General features: G+C 33.0%; 1 protein-coding gene across 1 annotated transcript; it reads right to left on the reverse strand.

The window, feature by feature from the left end:
- Positions 1-8,030: 8,030 nt before the first annotated feature.
- Positions 8,031-16,452, reverse strand: LOC131636468 (fatty acyl-CoA reductase 1-like). The gene is made up of 8 exons (XM_058907073.1): positions 16,360-16,452; positions 15,617-15,819; positions 15,419-15,519; positions 15,152-15,353; positions 14,892-15,053; positions 8,633-8,714; positions 8,281-8,550; positions 8,031-8,192 (listed from the first exon to the last, which is right to left on the reverse strand). Exons 1-8 carry the CDS (start codon positions 16,384-16,386, stop codon positions 8,031-8,033), a joined length of 1,209 nt encoding a protein of 402 aa, XP_058763056.1. The 5' UTR covers positions 16,387-16,452.
- Positions 16,453-17,344: the final 892 nt, after the last annotated feature.

Consider the following 17,344-nt stretch of genomic DNA (forward strand, 5'->3'; position numbering starts at 1 on the left):
TAGAGTCGTAATTGTCACTTTGAGTATTAGTTGTATGGAAAATGTGTGTATCCTTTCATCTATGATTGTCTCCTTTATACAATGGTATTGATCTACTCCATATTTAAAACTCATAAAGGCATTTAAGTGATTGTCTTCTTTTGATGGATCTTAATGGTAGCTCTTAATGCCATATTTCCGATCATATTGTCCCTATTGATTTGAATTGCCCCTCCATGTTGGTTCTAGAGCGGTCTGGTCTACTTTGCTAGATAGTTTGCCCAAATCAGTCATGCACTTCTGGATAGGTTAGAAATTTGGGATGTTGTATTTGTCACAACTTTGCTTCATCATCTATTTTATGGGATTTTATCATAATATTCCTTTCTTTGTAAACCATAAAGTAAATCGCCTGAGATCTTGGTCTTTTTTGTTCGCTCTTTATCTCTAATGAGCTGTAACAATTCAGGTTGGATCGCTTGCGGTGGTTGTTTTAAGGCGCAAAGACCTTTAAGAGGTGGTAGAAAATATATGCAGGACATTGCACAAGTAATTGCCTTGAACATGGTAAATATCTGCATGCCTCTTGATTAGCCAGGATGGACCTGAGATTTGGAAATAATTTTTGGGATTTCTTTGCTTGTAAACTAATATGTTATAGTATATACTTGTTGTTCTTTGTTGGAAACAGTTTGTTAGATAGAATAGAAGCGTTGTTGATTCAAACGAGGGTTATGTAGGGGACTTTTACTCACCTACCCACCAACAAGCCCTTTTGTTCACACCGTCACTCCCCTTTGCCCTTGCACCACTATCGAGTACAGAATATTTATCAATGTGACTTTAGAGGGATTACAATTTTCTTTCCTATCATTATGTTCTAATGGGGCAAAGTATTTCTAGTGCAGGTTATTGGATTATCATCGAATGGCATAGACAACTGGGGACATGTAAGTGTCATACTCTAAGTTTGACCCTAAGAATCCTCAATCATATTGCATTCATGCAACATATAGAGATCTTAATCTTAGTGAGGCTCTTAGTTTTGGCTTCTTTTAGTGTTGCCTTTGAGGGATCACCAGTCATCCATGTTTGTTTATCTTGTGAATACATGGTTTTATACTAACCAAAATAAAAAAAATGTTTTGTTTCTCTTCATACTTTGAGGGATCACCAGGCATTCAATGGTTTAAATTCCAAAAGAACATTCTCATCATCAAAGTATTTCTGATTTTATGAATATTTTTTCATATTTTTATTTTATCATTTGATTTTTAAAATATTTTTTCTCATTTTCTATGTTTTTAAATGCTTTAAAAAAGATTTGAAGTGTCTAAAAAATCTAGAAAAATTTAGAGATGATTCTATGATGGTCCTTGATCTATAGTGATCTTTGGTTTGAATTTGTTTGATGTTTAGATCTATGACTTGAGTTTTTTTTCTTTGATTGTACCTGACCAGAAAGATCGTCGTGGTCTACAACGTGTTGAACTTCTGTGAACTGGGTGGTGTACCTACAAGGTACTCTGATGCCAAAGTGAGAAGAGAGAGCAATAAGAGTACAAGTACAAGGTAAGAGTTAGAATGAATGAAGTTACCCGACCCTCTTGGACTGGATGCCCAGGCTGTAACGCCCCAAATTTAATTAATTAAGGATTTAATTATTGGAAATTGTCGAAGTTGGGATTTATCAGTATGATTCTAAGAGGCGTAATTGGATTAATATGTTAATTGGAACTGTTAACTTTAAAGTCGAATTATTTAGTCGATTAGTCGGAGAATTCATTTGAGAAAGAATATTAGTTTATTGGACTATTTATTTAATTAAATTGGATTTAGTTGTTGTTTGATAGATAGTAATTGGAGGTGAGCAAATAATAGACCCATTAAGGCTATAACGAAAATATTATTATTTGGAGAGGTGGAATAAAATAAGAGGGATTAGAAGTATCAGTAGGTTTTAGAAGTACTATCAAAAAAGAGGAAATACGTGAGAAGCATAGAGGCGGGGGGGCACAACAAGAGGGGCGGGCGCCCATTTAGAGGAAGTGGGACGAGGTTCCCACTTGTGAAGGGTGGGACGGACGTCCCTTATGGAAAAGGCGGGGGCCACATAAATTATTCTTAGTATTTCTTTTTGTAGATACCCTGTAACATGGATTCTTGAATTCTTATATAACCTTTAGTGAATATATATAGATTGTGGTAATAATTAGTGTTAATATTATTTGACAATGAAATGTAGTACTTTATCAAATTGAAAATTAAATTGTTAGTTATTTAGATTAGCAACGGTATCGAATAGTAACAGGTGGGTAATGACAATAGAAGAGTATGGAACTCTAGTGGCAGGTTTGGGATTAGTTTTAAAATAACAGTGCAGAGCTAATATCAATAGCATAGTCGTGTGCTTATCAGTGCAAGTACCTATTTACATAACAGAAACAAAAAAGATGTAGTAGGAGATACCTTGAGTAATTTTAATAACAAAGAAGAATAACACCAGTAACATATAGATATTTAGGAGGGACCGTTTCGAGAAATATACCGTTAACCACTATTTTCCTTGCGATGTATTGTGATGTTTGTGTGGACTAATTGTGTTGATCTGTCGTTGTTGAATCGTTGTCGTGGATTGGTTGTTGTGATATATTGCAATGTGTTGATGCGACTACTTTGTGAATTGTTGTGAAGTGTAGGAAATAAAGTAATGATGAATTACCTCTAATTATTGGTAATATTCGTGATATAGGCGTATGCCTCCTGACGATTTCGGTGTGATGATATTTGTGGTGTTACATTCATCGAGTCACATATGATTGCATTTTGTGACAGCCTGGATTGGCAAACAGTGACGAAAGCTTATGCCCATTTTGATGCCTCTATTAATTGGAAATTGGTGATGGGAGCTGAAGTCCTGGGTACCACATGCATCTGCATTTGTAGAGTGTCATTCCATTTTGCGTGTATGTGATTTGTCGTGACTTGATTTATGAACTTATGTGATTTGTTGTGACTTGATTTATGAACTCATGTGATTTGCCGGGACTTAAAAATAGGAATTCATGTGTAGTATTATAACGTGTGTCGTTTTGGTTGGAATAACGATGTGAATTAAAGTATAATAATTATACTGCAACGTGATGAATTTTATGACTTGTAACTCTAATATACTGTTCACCATAAATTTATTTATATGGTTTGATATCTCACCATTTATTTGTTTCGCCGTTGCCTTTATATTGGTAACGTGCAGGTGAATCAAGACTAAAAACTTAGTCGTTGTTAGATAAAGTCGATGTAACTGCTTTGATACGTAGCACTGGGATAAACGATAGTTGTTTCTTTTGTGGTTTCATTTGTTGTTATTACCTTAGATGTTAAATTAAAAGTTGAAGTTGATGAAAGTATATTATTCTTGTTTTATACTATGCTGAATTTGAAACACGATGTTATGAATTATATTAAGTTGAATTAGTTGATTCCGCTGCATAGTAATAATAATTTGTTTTGTTTTCAAAAAGATTAATACAGGTTGTTTAAGATTCATATAAATGTGTTGTGCTATGTATCTATGTGCTAAATGTGATTAATTGTCGTTGTTTTTAAGTTGAAAATGTATCATCCCATGTTGTGTTCGAAATTTTATATTTTTGATTTTACATTATTCGTTAGGTAGAATTGGGGTGTTACATTAGTGGTATTAGAGTAGGTCGGTCCGTCTGGCCAAGTTGTCGAGTCATTAGAGTTGTGCGGCAGTTGAATACCGTCAGCATGTTGTTCTTTAGTATGCAACATGTGTGTGGAACACAGTCAGTACTTGTTTGCTTTCTAATTGTTTGCTGCAAGAGTTAGTTTGAGCGGAGTGGGGGAGAAGCTTTGCTTCTCAGACATGTTCTGTTGTGCGAAGTTGGTTCAGTGTGCTGCTGATGGAGACAGTGCGAGTATCATTGACATTTCGGTGTCTCCCAAGTATGAAGGATGAGGAGCAATGTAGTGGCTGTTGATCTACGAGTATGGTGCAAATCCCCGATGTTTCTGGAAGTGACTGTTAGATGGGAAGAATGACTTTTGGGAGTTGGAATTTAGGGAGTTGTGATGTTTTAGCGCTTCCAATGGACTATGAAGTTGTCGATTAAAGTAACCTTTGTGTAAGATGGCGAAATTAGAAGCGATGCTAGGATGACAAAAGTTGTTGTAAACCTTTTTGTAGGATCCATGCAAGTAATTGTTAAAGTTCTCGGTGTTATTGGAGTGTTTTGAATAGCGAGTCAGAGTCAGAAACTTGAAGGGATAAATATAGATTTAAAGTATTGATGATTAGACAAGGAAAATTATGTTTTGGAAAGATGTTGCGAGGTGCGTTACGGTATGACGTCGGTGTTGTAAAATTCATATCTTGAGTTCTGAGTATCGAAATGATGTGACGTTTGAACCTACGAAGAGGTGAAAATATATTCTACCTTATGGAAGCGTTTTAAATACAGTAGATGGATTACGGTAGGGGTAAACTTAGAAGTTGGTTACGGAAACGTGAAGCTTTTGGGCATAGGCGGTTATTACCATAATTGTTCGAAACAAAGTCAAGTAAAACATGTTGTTGATGAATAAGTTAAGAGAGTGAGATGTTCAGTATTAAAGAAAATAATTTGAGTGTCGATGGCTTTTAAGGGAAGGTGAAATAGTAGTGAAGGAGAAATAAACCTTTAGAAGGATTAAGGTCTTGTTTGTGATGCCAAAGTAGCGGCATGCATAAAAGAAGAATTATAGAGAGTTTCTATCACCGAATCAATGTGAATAAGACGTGTTAAGGTTCCTATTGGAATAAGATTAAGATGTGAAAGAAGTTAGGAGATTTAGAGTAAAACCAAGAGATGTGAATGTTGTGAAAGTCTTCTGCCCAGATAAGGACTTTGGTTAGGACAAGGCGAATTGTGATGTACTAAGATATTAGTAAATTATGGAGTTGGAAAATACTTAATGATTGTGTAGTGCTAAGTAAGTACGAAGTAGACTGCGTAATATGTTTGTGACGATGGTGTCTCATCGAAAAGACCGAGCGAGAAGGAATTTGTGAGAGTTGTAAACCTCAGAATGAATTATTGGACAATGAAGTTGTTAATAAATTTGAATGCAAATTCTAAAAGGACGCTATTATGTAGTAACGACAATTTATGCTTTAATATGGTTGTCGGCTATCTATTGAAAAACTGAGGAACTGATCACCCTTAATATCTTGTTGGTAATAGACGGAATCGTATAGATGGGATAAGCTTGTCTTGTTATCTTAATAGTATGAAAGAGATGAACACTAAACCGTGAAGATAATCACTCATCATGTTATGTGAACTTATGAATAAGTGGATATGAAAGAGTGAAACGTATCAGACGGTGACTTAAGTTGGATAATCAGAGTTGCGCAGCGAAAGCGTGACGTGGCGCAATTGTTATGCGTACTACTCGTGGACAATGAAGGATTGATATGTCAGATGCCTACGGAAACGATATGTCTCGATTTATATGTTGGATTTAGAAGATTGTTGGTATAAGGACGTCGTGCCAGAGAACAAGAAATAAACTGAGTAATTGCTAAATTAGTATGTATGCTACTGTGGTGTTTGTAGATAGTGAGTATGTATTTGATGAAGTTAAGACGTTGAGTTGATACTATATGGTGCTATAATACTTTTGTTACCGTTGATGAGGTGTTGCTGTTGTAGATTACCGTATATAACGAGGAATTATACTCCATAATATGACGAAGTCGAGCATGATAGCTATGTTAATGTCACTATAAGAGTGATACGAAGAAATTTGATATTATATTTATATCTATCTTCACAATTATCATTAGTCACCCATATATCCAACCCTTTCATAAAAATAACCCTTGATATGACAACACATATTTGTACATGAAATAACTCGTGATATATATATATATATATATATATATATATATATATATATATATATATATATGTATATATATATATATATATATATATATATATATATATATATATATATATATATATATATATATAGAGAGAGAGAGAGAGAGAGAGAGAGAGGATACATCCAACATGTTTGAGTGAGACTTTTATTAATAGTTGTGCAAATGAAACAACCAAAGGAAATTTGTGTCTTTTAAATTTGAAAGGAAATCTTTTATCAGAAGGATAATTAAAAATATAAAAAAATAATTAATTAAAAATATATATATTTTAGAGTTGTTACTCAAGTTTGATTGTCTCTTGGAAGTCATCATATACGTAAAAATTTATACACAAATATTAATTATACCGCTTATGTAAAACATCATAAAAGAATAAATTATACATTTTTTATATTTAACATTTTTTGTTGATAGATAATTACGAAATTTTAGTTAATATAATACTGTAGACAATCTTTTGTTCAAACATAATACATGTTTCTTCAATATACACTTTATATGATATGATTTATAAGATGAAAGAGAAAAAAAATATAATGATATCACCAAAATTTGAGAAATCATTATACTTTTTCTTGGAGCAATAGAAACTTTTATTAATCCAAAAACCATGAATTACAAACCTATCCTCTAGGATCCAGGAACCAAGAAAACTATCCAACTACTCAAAAACTATTTAATACATAGAGTTTCTCTATTGATGTGAGTGCAATCTTCCTATATCCTAGACATCTCAAAACTATAATTTTCTTTTTCATATTTGTAATTGTATCATCCATTATGTGTTGGTTGAAAATCAATTCGTTGCACATTCTCCAAACAACATAAACTGTCTCTGCAATGGCAACTTTGAGAATGTCTCATCTCCATCCTTTCTTCCCCGTCTCAGTGATGAGTCATGTGCTCTCATTAGTCCAAGTGGAAGGGACCCTGCTATATGCAACCCAAGTACGAATGTTACGCCATATTTCACTTGTTTTGCTGCACTTAAACAATTGATGATTCATTGTTTCCTCTACTGAGCAAAAAACACAGTTAGCATCAACATTAATACCATATCGTATCAGCCTGTCCTTTGTTTGAAGTATCCCCCTAGTTGTAAGCCAAAGAATAAACACTGCTCTTGGTCTTGCATAGTTGGAGAAGAACAGCTTCTTCCAATCCATGTGTTATAAATCTCCTCTCAGTTCTTGGTACATATTTGAAGTAATAAATTTTCCCCTCTGCACAGCAGCTTCCCAATATGTAGTGTGTCGCACTTGATCCCTCACCTTCAGGATCTTCTTTAGCATCCACGAGTTTACAAAGAATTATTAAATACTATTTTTTAATTAACTAATATTTTTTCTTTAAATTTATACATTTTAAATTATCAAAGTAATTTTTTTTCTAATCTATTGTCTTTCACATTAATAAAATAGTACTATTATTGCAAACATAATCTAAATGACCTATACGATAATTCTATATGCTTTCACGTTATAAAATTAATAGTATAATTGCAAACATAATTTAAATGGCCTTATTTTATATGAAAATAAAAAATTAAATATCAACTATTTTAAAAAATATATAATTTTATTTCTAATACATCATTGCGAAGCACGTGGTGATGTGTCGGTGATCTTGTTTTTCAAACAATAAGTTCTAAATTGACGTGTCTCTAAATTCATATTTAAATCTTTGTAATTTATCAAATAGTACAATCCATTCTCAATATTTTCAAACAACAAGCTCTAAAGAGCAATATCTCTAAGTCCATATTTGGATAATCTTTATGAAGTAACAGCCCTTATATTATCAATAACAATATTCAAATAACAAAATCTAAGGTGAAATTTCCAACCATTTTGAACTAGTAGTTATTTTGAAATTACTACATTGTGTACTTGATGAGACCAGGAATGTGTGTATTCATCATGTAGTCTTCCCAATTAATGCTACTAGGGTCAAACTCTAGTCTCTCATTCTCCATATTATACCCCCTTGTGTCCTTTCGTATGTTTTCAGTGTTAGTATCGTCAAAGCTGTAAAAAAAAAATCATATTTTCATGAGTATGAAGATTTAAAAATGTAGATAAAATTTATCGTATTAATATAGAAAAAAGGGTATGAAAATTACGTACATTGCCTTAAAAAACACATAAGGTTTGTACAGTTTTGCAAGTTGTTTCACAATTCTTATTTTCTTGAAGTTATCAGCATAAACATCTTGGTAGGAATGACAACTCATCTTGTTCACCAAATTTAAGACCTTGAATACATGCCAAAAAATGATTAATTAATAAAAACACTATATATTACTTTTCTATAATATCCGATTAATGTTTATTTTAGCAAACCTTAAGTGGCATGACATATTTGATCTCTGTATAAATGTTGAAAGCAGCCAAACTTTTCAAGGCAATTCCTTTGGAGATGACTATTGGCTTTCCATTTTTGTTTTGGCAAGGGTTTTTCTTGAAATATTGATGTGAAATGTTGTGTACATCAGAAATTTTGAGAGGATTTGTTAATGAAGAAGAAACATTGTAGATGAAGTTTTCAGGAGCGTGTTTTGAGTTGAGCACGATGGCTGCGATCACACAATTGATGACCAAATCAGCGGGGATCTGTGTATCATATTATAGATCGATTAGTTAAGCAAAAATGGAACAAATAGAACAATAATCTGAATAAGCCCTGCTAACTTACTATATCTAAAACTGTCTTGGGATGGCCAAGAAAACATGGCAGCTTCCCTTTGCCAAAGGCACATATCATACTATCAACAGTTCTGCAATCACAAATTAAATCAATTATCACTACATATAAAATACAATTATCACCAATAAAATATATATATATATATATATATATATATATATATATATATATATATATATATATATATATATATATATATATATATATATATATATATATATATATATATATATATATATATATATATATATATATATATATATCAACCGAGACGGGATGGTGTAACTTTCGGGTTTGTAAAGGAATTTTGGAACGATATCAAAATTGAGTTCTTGAGGGCAAATTATTCTTGGATAGTGCTGATCCAAAAGAAACAAAATATGGTGAAAATCTTAGATTGTAGACCGATTTCATTAATTTGGCTGTATTTAAAAGGTATTAACGAATGTGTTGGCAAATAGACTAAAAAAAGTGATCTACTCAGGATTATCTAAAACACAATTTGTATTCTACTCAGGATTATCTAAAACACAATTTGTATTCGTGTCTTGAAGAAAAATATATTAGATGGTGTTCTTATTGCAAACGAGACCGTAAGTGACGCCAAGAAAAAAGAAAAAAAAAAGGAAGTTGTAATATTATATTTTCTTTCCCTCATGGAATATGAAGGTTTTAACATGGTGATGGAGAAGTGCATGATAATGGGACGTGAAAACAATACTAAAAATAGTTTTTCCACTCAGAATCCAACAATAATATAATTTATCACATACCACCTCTAGAATACCACCAATAGAGTGGTATCAGAGCTGCAGATCCTTGCAGCTACAACAAAAACAACAAAAGCTATGGCTTCCACAAATAACTCTTCTGCAATTTATAACAATGTTAAAGTTTCTTTGTTTGAAGGAGAGAATTATAATTTTTGGGTTGTTAAAATGGAGACTCTATTCACCTCTTTGGATGTTCGGGAGTTTGTCCAAAACTGGTATGAAGAACCAGCACCAACAGAGGCTAGAAAATCAAAAGAAAAGGCTCAATAATCAAGCCAACAACTTGAAGAGTTGAAGAAAATGATCACAAATGCTCGAGTTCTCGGGATGATTCAAAGATGAGTCTCTCTATCTATTTTCCCAAGGATTATGAGAGGAAAAACATCAGAGGAACATGAAATATTCCACAGCAAGAGTTTGAAGAAGACTCAAAGGTGTGAACGGTGAAGCTTCAATCTCTTAAGAGAGTTTATGAAAATGAAAGGAAGAAGGAGAACGAGATCCTGAACGAATACTTCAACAGACTCTCCGAGTTGGTGAATCAGATGAAGTCGCATGGTGATACGATGAGTTTGATAACAAGATTTGACTCAATGGTGGTTGTGATAGAAGAAACCAAGGATATATCAACCATGACTATTCAAGGGTTCATGGGGTCTTTGAGATCCTACGAGCATAGGATATTACGACATTCTGAAAAATCAATTGAGAGTGCCTTTAAATATAAACTTAACATTCAGCCCAACAATGGTGAAAATAAGCCCCCAATACAAAATAGAGGTGAGTCTTCTAGAGGTGGCAGATTTTGAAGAGGCAGAGGTAGACGAAGAAACTTACGAGGAAGAGGAAGAGGCGCATATGGTGGAAGATGGCATGAAGGAGTATCAAACAAGTGGTGCCAAATTTGTAAAAGTAGCACTCATGACAAGAAGGATTGCTGGAACAAAGGAAAACCGCAATGCAGAAGGAGAATTTGATGAAGGAAATTATTTTTTGTTGTCAAAAAGCATTTCATGAAGAAGGTAAAATAGTTTGGTATTTAATATAGGTCAAGAACACAATATCAAAATAGGGCCAAATTTTAAATTAAATAATTGACGGCCCAACAATAATAGAGGATAACATGGCCCATTATATAATTCAACAAAGGACATGTGAGTTGGAGAAAAAAATAACATTTTATAACATGGCCCATTAAATAAAGGACATGTGAGTTGGAAATTTTTTTATGCAAATATAAAATTTTAAATATAAATGCAAAATATGAAATATTTTACTTAATTGTAAATTGAACAATCATCATATAGATTTAAGTGTGTTAAATAATCTTATGGGAGAAAAAATATATAAAAATTAAAATTTTGTCTCTCAAAATAAGATGATAATTGATTAAATTAAAATAGATATTATGTTGATAGCAACGTGAGCTTTCCACTATCTTTCAATCATGAGAAAAATGTAAGCATGATGGCTAGAGAAGAGAATGACTCATGTTTATGGTTCATGAGACTTGGGCATTTGAATTACGAATGACTCATGTTTAACAAGTATTTTGTCTTATTTATTGACGACTTTACCCGCATGACTTGGGTATATTTCATGAGACAAAAATTTAAAGCATTTGTAATCTTTAAGAAATTTAAAGCATTAGTTGAAAAACAAAGTGGCAGATTTATAAAGATGATGAGAAGTGATCGAGGGAAGAAGTACACCTCAAATGAATTTCAAAAATTTTGTGAAGATGAAGGTGTCAAAACACAACTCATTGTTGGTTACACAACACAGCAAAATGGTGTGTTAGAAAGAAAAAAGTAAACAGTGATGGAGATGGCATAATCTATACGACTTGAAAAAGGTTTCCTAAAACCTTTTGGTCCGAGGCCGTTAACACTCATGTGTATTTGATGAACATGTGTCAGACAAAGGTTGCATGGAAAAAAGACTCCATTTGAAGCCTGGAGTGGAAGAACACTGTAAGTGACCAATCTTAAAATTTTTGGGTGTGTGTGCTATGCTCTGATTCATAAACAGAACAAAACGAGGCTGGAGGAAACGAGTGAAAAATGTACTTTCATTGGCTACAGTTCCATGTCAAAAGGCTACAGATTGTACAATTTAAAAATAGGAAAAGTCATCATCAGTCAAGACGTTATATTCGATGAGAAAACCTCCTGGAATTGGGAAGAAAACTAAGAAAACAAAGAAAAAACAAACCCTCCAATGTTGGAACAAGAGAATCCAGCAGCTGAAGTGAGCACTAGCCCCAAGTTCATTGAGTTCCTCAAATTCAGTAAGTCCCCCAAGTTCACCAAGTTCGAGTTCAGCATCTCCTAGTTCAACTCTTGTAAAAATGAAACATTTAAGTGATGTTTATACAAGATGCAATTTTTGTGTTGTCGAACCGAAAATTTATGAAGAAGCAATAAAATAAAATATTTGGGAGAATGCTATGTATGAAGAAATAGCTGCAATTGAAAAAAAACACATGGAAGCTCGTAGAAAAACCAAATGACAAAGAGACCATTGGTGTAAAATCGGTTTACAAGCTGAAGCATAATCCAAATGGGTCAATTCAAAGAACCAAGGCCAGATTGGTAGTAAAAGGCTATGCACAACAACCTCGAATTAACTATAATGAAACTTTTGCCACAGTTGCAAGATTGGATACTATACAAACAATTGTTGGAGTAGCGGCTCAGAAAAGGTGGAACCAGCTAGTACCAGCTTGATGTGTAACCAGCCCTCCTAAACGGAGAATTTGAAAAAGTCTATGTGCAGCAACCTCAAGGCTTTGGAACTCACGGCATAGAGGAGAAGATTTACAACCTAGTCAAAGTGAGCCAACCTTGTATGTGAAACGACAATATTCTTCTTGTTACTTTATATGTTATTGATTTAGTGTACACAAGCAATAACGAAAAAATGATTGAAAATTTCAAAATTGAAATGATGAAAAAATACGAGATGAGTGATCTTGGCCTGTTGCATCATTTTCTTGGTATCGAGGTATATCAAGAAAAATATGGAATATTTATTTGTCAAAGAAGGTATGTTGAAAATATTCTCAAAACATTCAGCATGTATGACTGCAAAACAGTTGATATTCCCTTAGTAGTAAATGAAAAGAAGGAAGAAGTCGGAAAATTGGTAGATGAAAGCTTGTACATAAGCTTTGTCAGAAGTCTATTTTATCAAACAACTATACAACCCAACTTAATGTTTGTTGCTGGTTTACGTACTTTCAAGTTTTATGAGTAAGGCGAGTCACTTACCCTCTAGAGCAGCAAAGAGAGTTCAGAGGTACATAATGGGCACTTAGGAGCACAAAATAAAATTTAAAAAGAATGCTAAAATCGAAGTTAAAGGCTACTGTGACCGTGATTGGGCTGGAAGTGTTGATGACATGAAAATCACTTCTGCTTATGTGTTAGCCTGGGTTGAGGAGTAATTTCTTGGTGATCGAAGAAACAAGACACTATAGTGCAATCTTCAGTTGAAGCAAAAATTTTGGAAGCTTGTTTGGCTACACAACAATAATTGTGGTTGAGAAGAATACTTGAAGACATCGAACAAAAGAAAGAAGAAAGTTTGCTACTCCACTATGACAATAAATCAGCAATAACCATGGGAAGAATCCTGTTTTCCACACTCGAACAAGACATATTATAACAAAGCATCACTTCATTCGAAGTGCGACGAATATGGAGATGTGATGTTAGTGTTCTGCAGTTCACAATAGCAACCTGCAGACATTTTCACAAAAGCACTACCAAGATGATGATTTCAGCAACTTAGAGAAGCAATGGGAGTTAAAGAGCAACACATTTAGGAGGAGTGTTAAAATTACTGTGCTGTAACCACCACTATCTTTAGAAAGCATTATGAGAGAATTATAATCATCACATTATAATTATTGTCTTTATTTAGATTTATGGTAGAGTTGTATCATTAAGGTTGAGAGAATCAAAGAGTTTACATCTTGATTACCAACCTAATGTATTCTCTGTAAGTTTCCTTCAAGCCTATATAAAGGCTTTGTAATTCTAAGTTGTAAGCAAGGTGTGTGTGATGAATTCAATAAAACCAGAGTATTTCAATGTTCATCTACGAGTAGAAGTATAGTGCAAAACAAGACTAAAAATAGTTTTTCCACTCAAAATTCTGCAACAATATAATTTATCACATTCCACCTCTAGAATACCACCAACAATATTTTGATATATTCATGGAACTGATAAATAGAGGCAGAATTTAATCTCAACGAGTAATTGGGGTCTGGTTTGCCTTTATCTTGAGCATTTAGGCAATAAATGGAAAGTTATCTCATAATATTGAATTATTCTTGGAAAATTTGCTTGAAAAAGTGAAGGTGTCGTCATGGAAGTGACTCAACATCAAAAGTAATAGCCATTGCGACTTGCGAGAGATGTAGGCAAAAGCGATAATTTGTTTCGTTGCAGAGATGTGTTGGGATTCTCTGATTTTCATGTTTGTTGTATTGGTTAGGTCTTGAGGCTACTATTTTCGAATTTGTCATTGGTGATGTTTTATGATTTTGGTATTTTTTAGAATTGATTTTTGTTTATACTATTGTAAGTGTAGTTCTGCATTATTGTTAGTTTTGATGTTAATGACTACACTATTATTCTGGATGTTTCATTGTTGTTAGGGGCACAACATTGCTAATTGGTTTCTTTTGTGACTTAAGTGGGAGTGTGTTCTTTTGCATGTATTGTTTGACTCTGTATGTATTATAGTACAACTTGTGTTTTGCTATTGAAAGCAATTTTGACTTTTCTCAACAAAAAAAAAAAAAAACAGTTGGATCATCATGAAGAGAAGCATTCATATTGGGTCAAATAACCTACCTAAAGGTTGGGCTAAAGATGCACCTAAAGATTAAAAACCCATCCAATTAAGTGAAAGTGATCGTATATATTCGCCTAAAACCTTAAGACAACGAGTGTTAGTCCATCCACTATGCATGTCTTTCATCCATATATGTGTTGCGTCGTTGAATGACACCCCTACAATGTCACATACACTTCACTTCAATGGAACACGATGCATGACTGTCACCATGTCAGGAAGACTTTCGATACATGGTGTAGGTCGCTGACTCGAGCCTATCTTTAATACCACTATTGGTTCATCATGATGGGGAAACATCCACGTTGGGTCAAAGACTCCCCAAAAATTAAAAAGCTCACCCAAACAAATGAGAGAATATATATACACATTTAAAACATTAAAGCAACTGTTTTTTAACTTCTCTAACTTATAAAATATAAGTGTTCAACTTCCACTTTTTAAAGCAATGTGGGAGGCTTAAAAAACTCACATTTGTTTCTCAACATTAGCCACTAAAACAGGGAAAACAAATCATGTCTCTCAAATTCTCCCATAATTACATTTTCAAAAAATTAATTTCATATTTTAATTTAAAAAATATTTGCGAGTGAAGAATGATATACCTTTGACCTTCTATCCAACCAGGAAAGGGATCCTGAATTGTACTAGTTACCATTGTTGGACGAATAATGATCAATCGTACATTATCTTTACGATGCACTAAAAGCATCTCTCCCATTGCTTTTGTGAATACGTATGTATTTGGCCAACCATGCAAATTTGCTCTATTTTTGCATTATATATAATTTAAATTAGATCACAAAAAATATATATTAGATATATAACCTAATAACCAATCATTATATTTACGAGAATAGCGAACCTTTCCATTCCATAATCTTTCAATGCAAATTTCATTGTATTTTCATCTGCATTCATTGCTTGGAGTTCAGCTATTTTATTGTCCAACAAATTCATTTCTTTGTGTATGTCTAATTTTGAGGTCCCATTTAGAGATTGATCCATCTTAAATGCTTTCTCTCTTACAATTCCATCTTCATACTTAGCATCTCCGCACACATATGCTAGAAGTTACAAATAATAATTAGTAATTAATTAAAATATATTACAAACAAAGAATGAACATTACCAGTGGATATGTGCAGAAAAGCCTTTAGTTTTTGACAATTCTTTGCAAAGTTCAATGCATGTAAAGCACCTTTTGTATTTACACCCATAGATATGTCAAATCTACAGAGAAATGAAGTATTATTATACTCAAATGATGAGATTTATTTGATTAATTATAGTATTAAACTTATCTTTTTTTAAGAAAATTAGATCGAACCTTTCATTAAATTTGGTAGTTGCAGCAGAATGGACAAGAATGTCTGTCTCTTCAAATATCTCATTTTTAAGCTTTTCATCTTTTATTCCAAAGTTTTCAATGGCAACATCTCCTGCAATTGCGACAACCTTCTTTGATATGAAAGAATTAAAACCTTCACCCAACTCGCCTTGTAGTATGCGAAATAAATCAATTTCAAAAACCTGATATGTGACAGATCACATAAATTCATGTAAGAAAACAAACACTATGCTTCTTATATTTTAGTAGTCTTTTTTTTTTTAATGAAATTATTTGTATTATGGAGAATTCAAATCATCTTTTTGATTGTTATCCTTTCACAAGTAGGATATGGAACAAAGTAGGAGATTGGTTAGGTGATGCGGTTAATTTGTCAAATGCTGAATTGAGGAATTATATGGATCACTTTGATAAAATTAAGGCGGTAGACGAAAGATTAACTGCTGGGGTAATATGGCTGGCGATTTTATGGAATTTGTGGTTGTTGAGAAATGCTATCTTGTTTAGAGGTTATATCTTTAACTTTGATGAGTGTTCTAGCGCTATAGTGCTCGTCTCCTGGAATTGGTTTAGGTCAGTTAATGCTTCTTCTATGGCTTGGATTTTTCACTTTTGAAACATTTTACCTCTGTCTTGTGTAAAGAGATAATGTTTTAACCTCTGTATCTTTTGTGATTATATACCATAAATTATTGAAAGAAAAAAAACTATAAATGATGAACCTCATTTTTCAAGCGATGTGCCGCCATCAGAGTTTGAAGCTCTTATGAGTAGATACAGTTTTTTAATCTCTGGTTGGATCCTTAGTATCTTTTCAATAAAAACTGCACATAAAGATAAATTAAAAGATGATAATATTTGCACATAAAAATAAATAAAAATATGATAGTAATGGTGAAATATATTTTAAATGATTAATTATATGACAAAAATGATTATATAGTACCTTTTGCCAAGAAACCAGTTGCGCCAGTAACTAAAACAGTCTTTCCCCTAAAGAAGTCTTGCATGTTTATAGAGTTGATTAGAGAAAAGAAGGAAAGTGATAGTCAAGTTATGATTTGGTACATTACATTAGTTCCTCGGTGCCAACATATGTGATTTGGAAATTAAAACTTTACCTAAAACCACTCTCATCCAGCTAATTAATGAGATGGAAGAATTTGTTGGTTTAATATTATTAATATTAAATGTACTACAGTAGCTGTATTTAGGGACAGAAGTATGAATGGACTGAATGGAAAGGAATTGTATTGTTGAGAGATGAATAAAAAAATAATTCGCTAGTTGGTTAACGAGTACCGATCCTAAGGCTCTGGATGTCTCATGGGAGAATCTTCAGAAGTGGATGAACTCTGAGTTTGTCAGGCTCATGAGTTTCTCAGATGCGTTAAGAAGTGCAAATGTTAAGATGGTAATTGAACGAGAAGAAGCTCGAAAGGAAAGAACCATACTGTTTAATTTTCTCAAGGAAGTTGAAGCCAAGGCTCTTCAAACTGCTGAAGAAGAGAAGCTCAGAGTTGCTGAAGAAGCTAAACTTGCCAAAGAAACTAGACTTGCCAAAGAAACTAGGCACTCCTTTGTCCTTACTTATTTTACTAAAATATTTTCGATCTCTGAATTCTAACTCTGTAAAAGTCTTTATATGTTTTAATGCACCTTTTTAACATTAGATTTGTTGAGTTCCATCGATTCTCACAATCTATC

The sequence above is a fragment of the Vicia villosa genome, unplaced genomic scaffold, assembly GCF_029867415.1.
Source record: "Vicia villosa cultivar HV-30 ecotype Madison, WI unplaced genomic scaffold, Vvil1.0 ctg.001753F_1_1, whole genome shotgun sequence".
Classification (NCBI taxonomy): domain Eukaryota; kingdom Viridiplantae; phylum Streptophyta; class Magnoliopsida; order Fabales; family Fabaceae; genus Vicia; species Vicia villosa.

Excerpts from the sequence above, each read along its gene's own strand:
- LOC131636468 (XM_058907073.1), bottom strand. The coding sequence starts at position 16,386 with ATGGCGGCACATCGCTTGAAAAATGAG. Across the intron at positions 15,354-15,418 it reads TTTTCTGCACATATCCACTG|CATATGTGTGCGGAGATGCT; the intron begins GTAATGTTCATT and ends TGTAACTTCTAG. Across the intron at positions 8,551-8,632 it reads CCAAGACAGTTTTAGATATA|ATCCCCGCTGATTTGGTCAT; the intron begins GTAAGTTAGCAG and ends TATGATACACAG.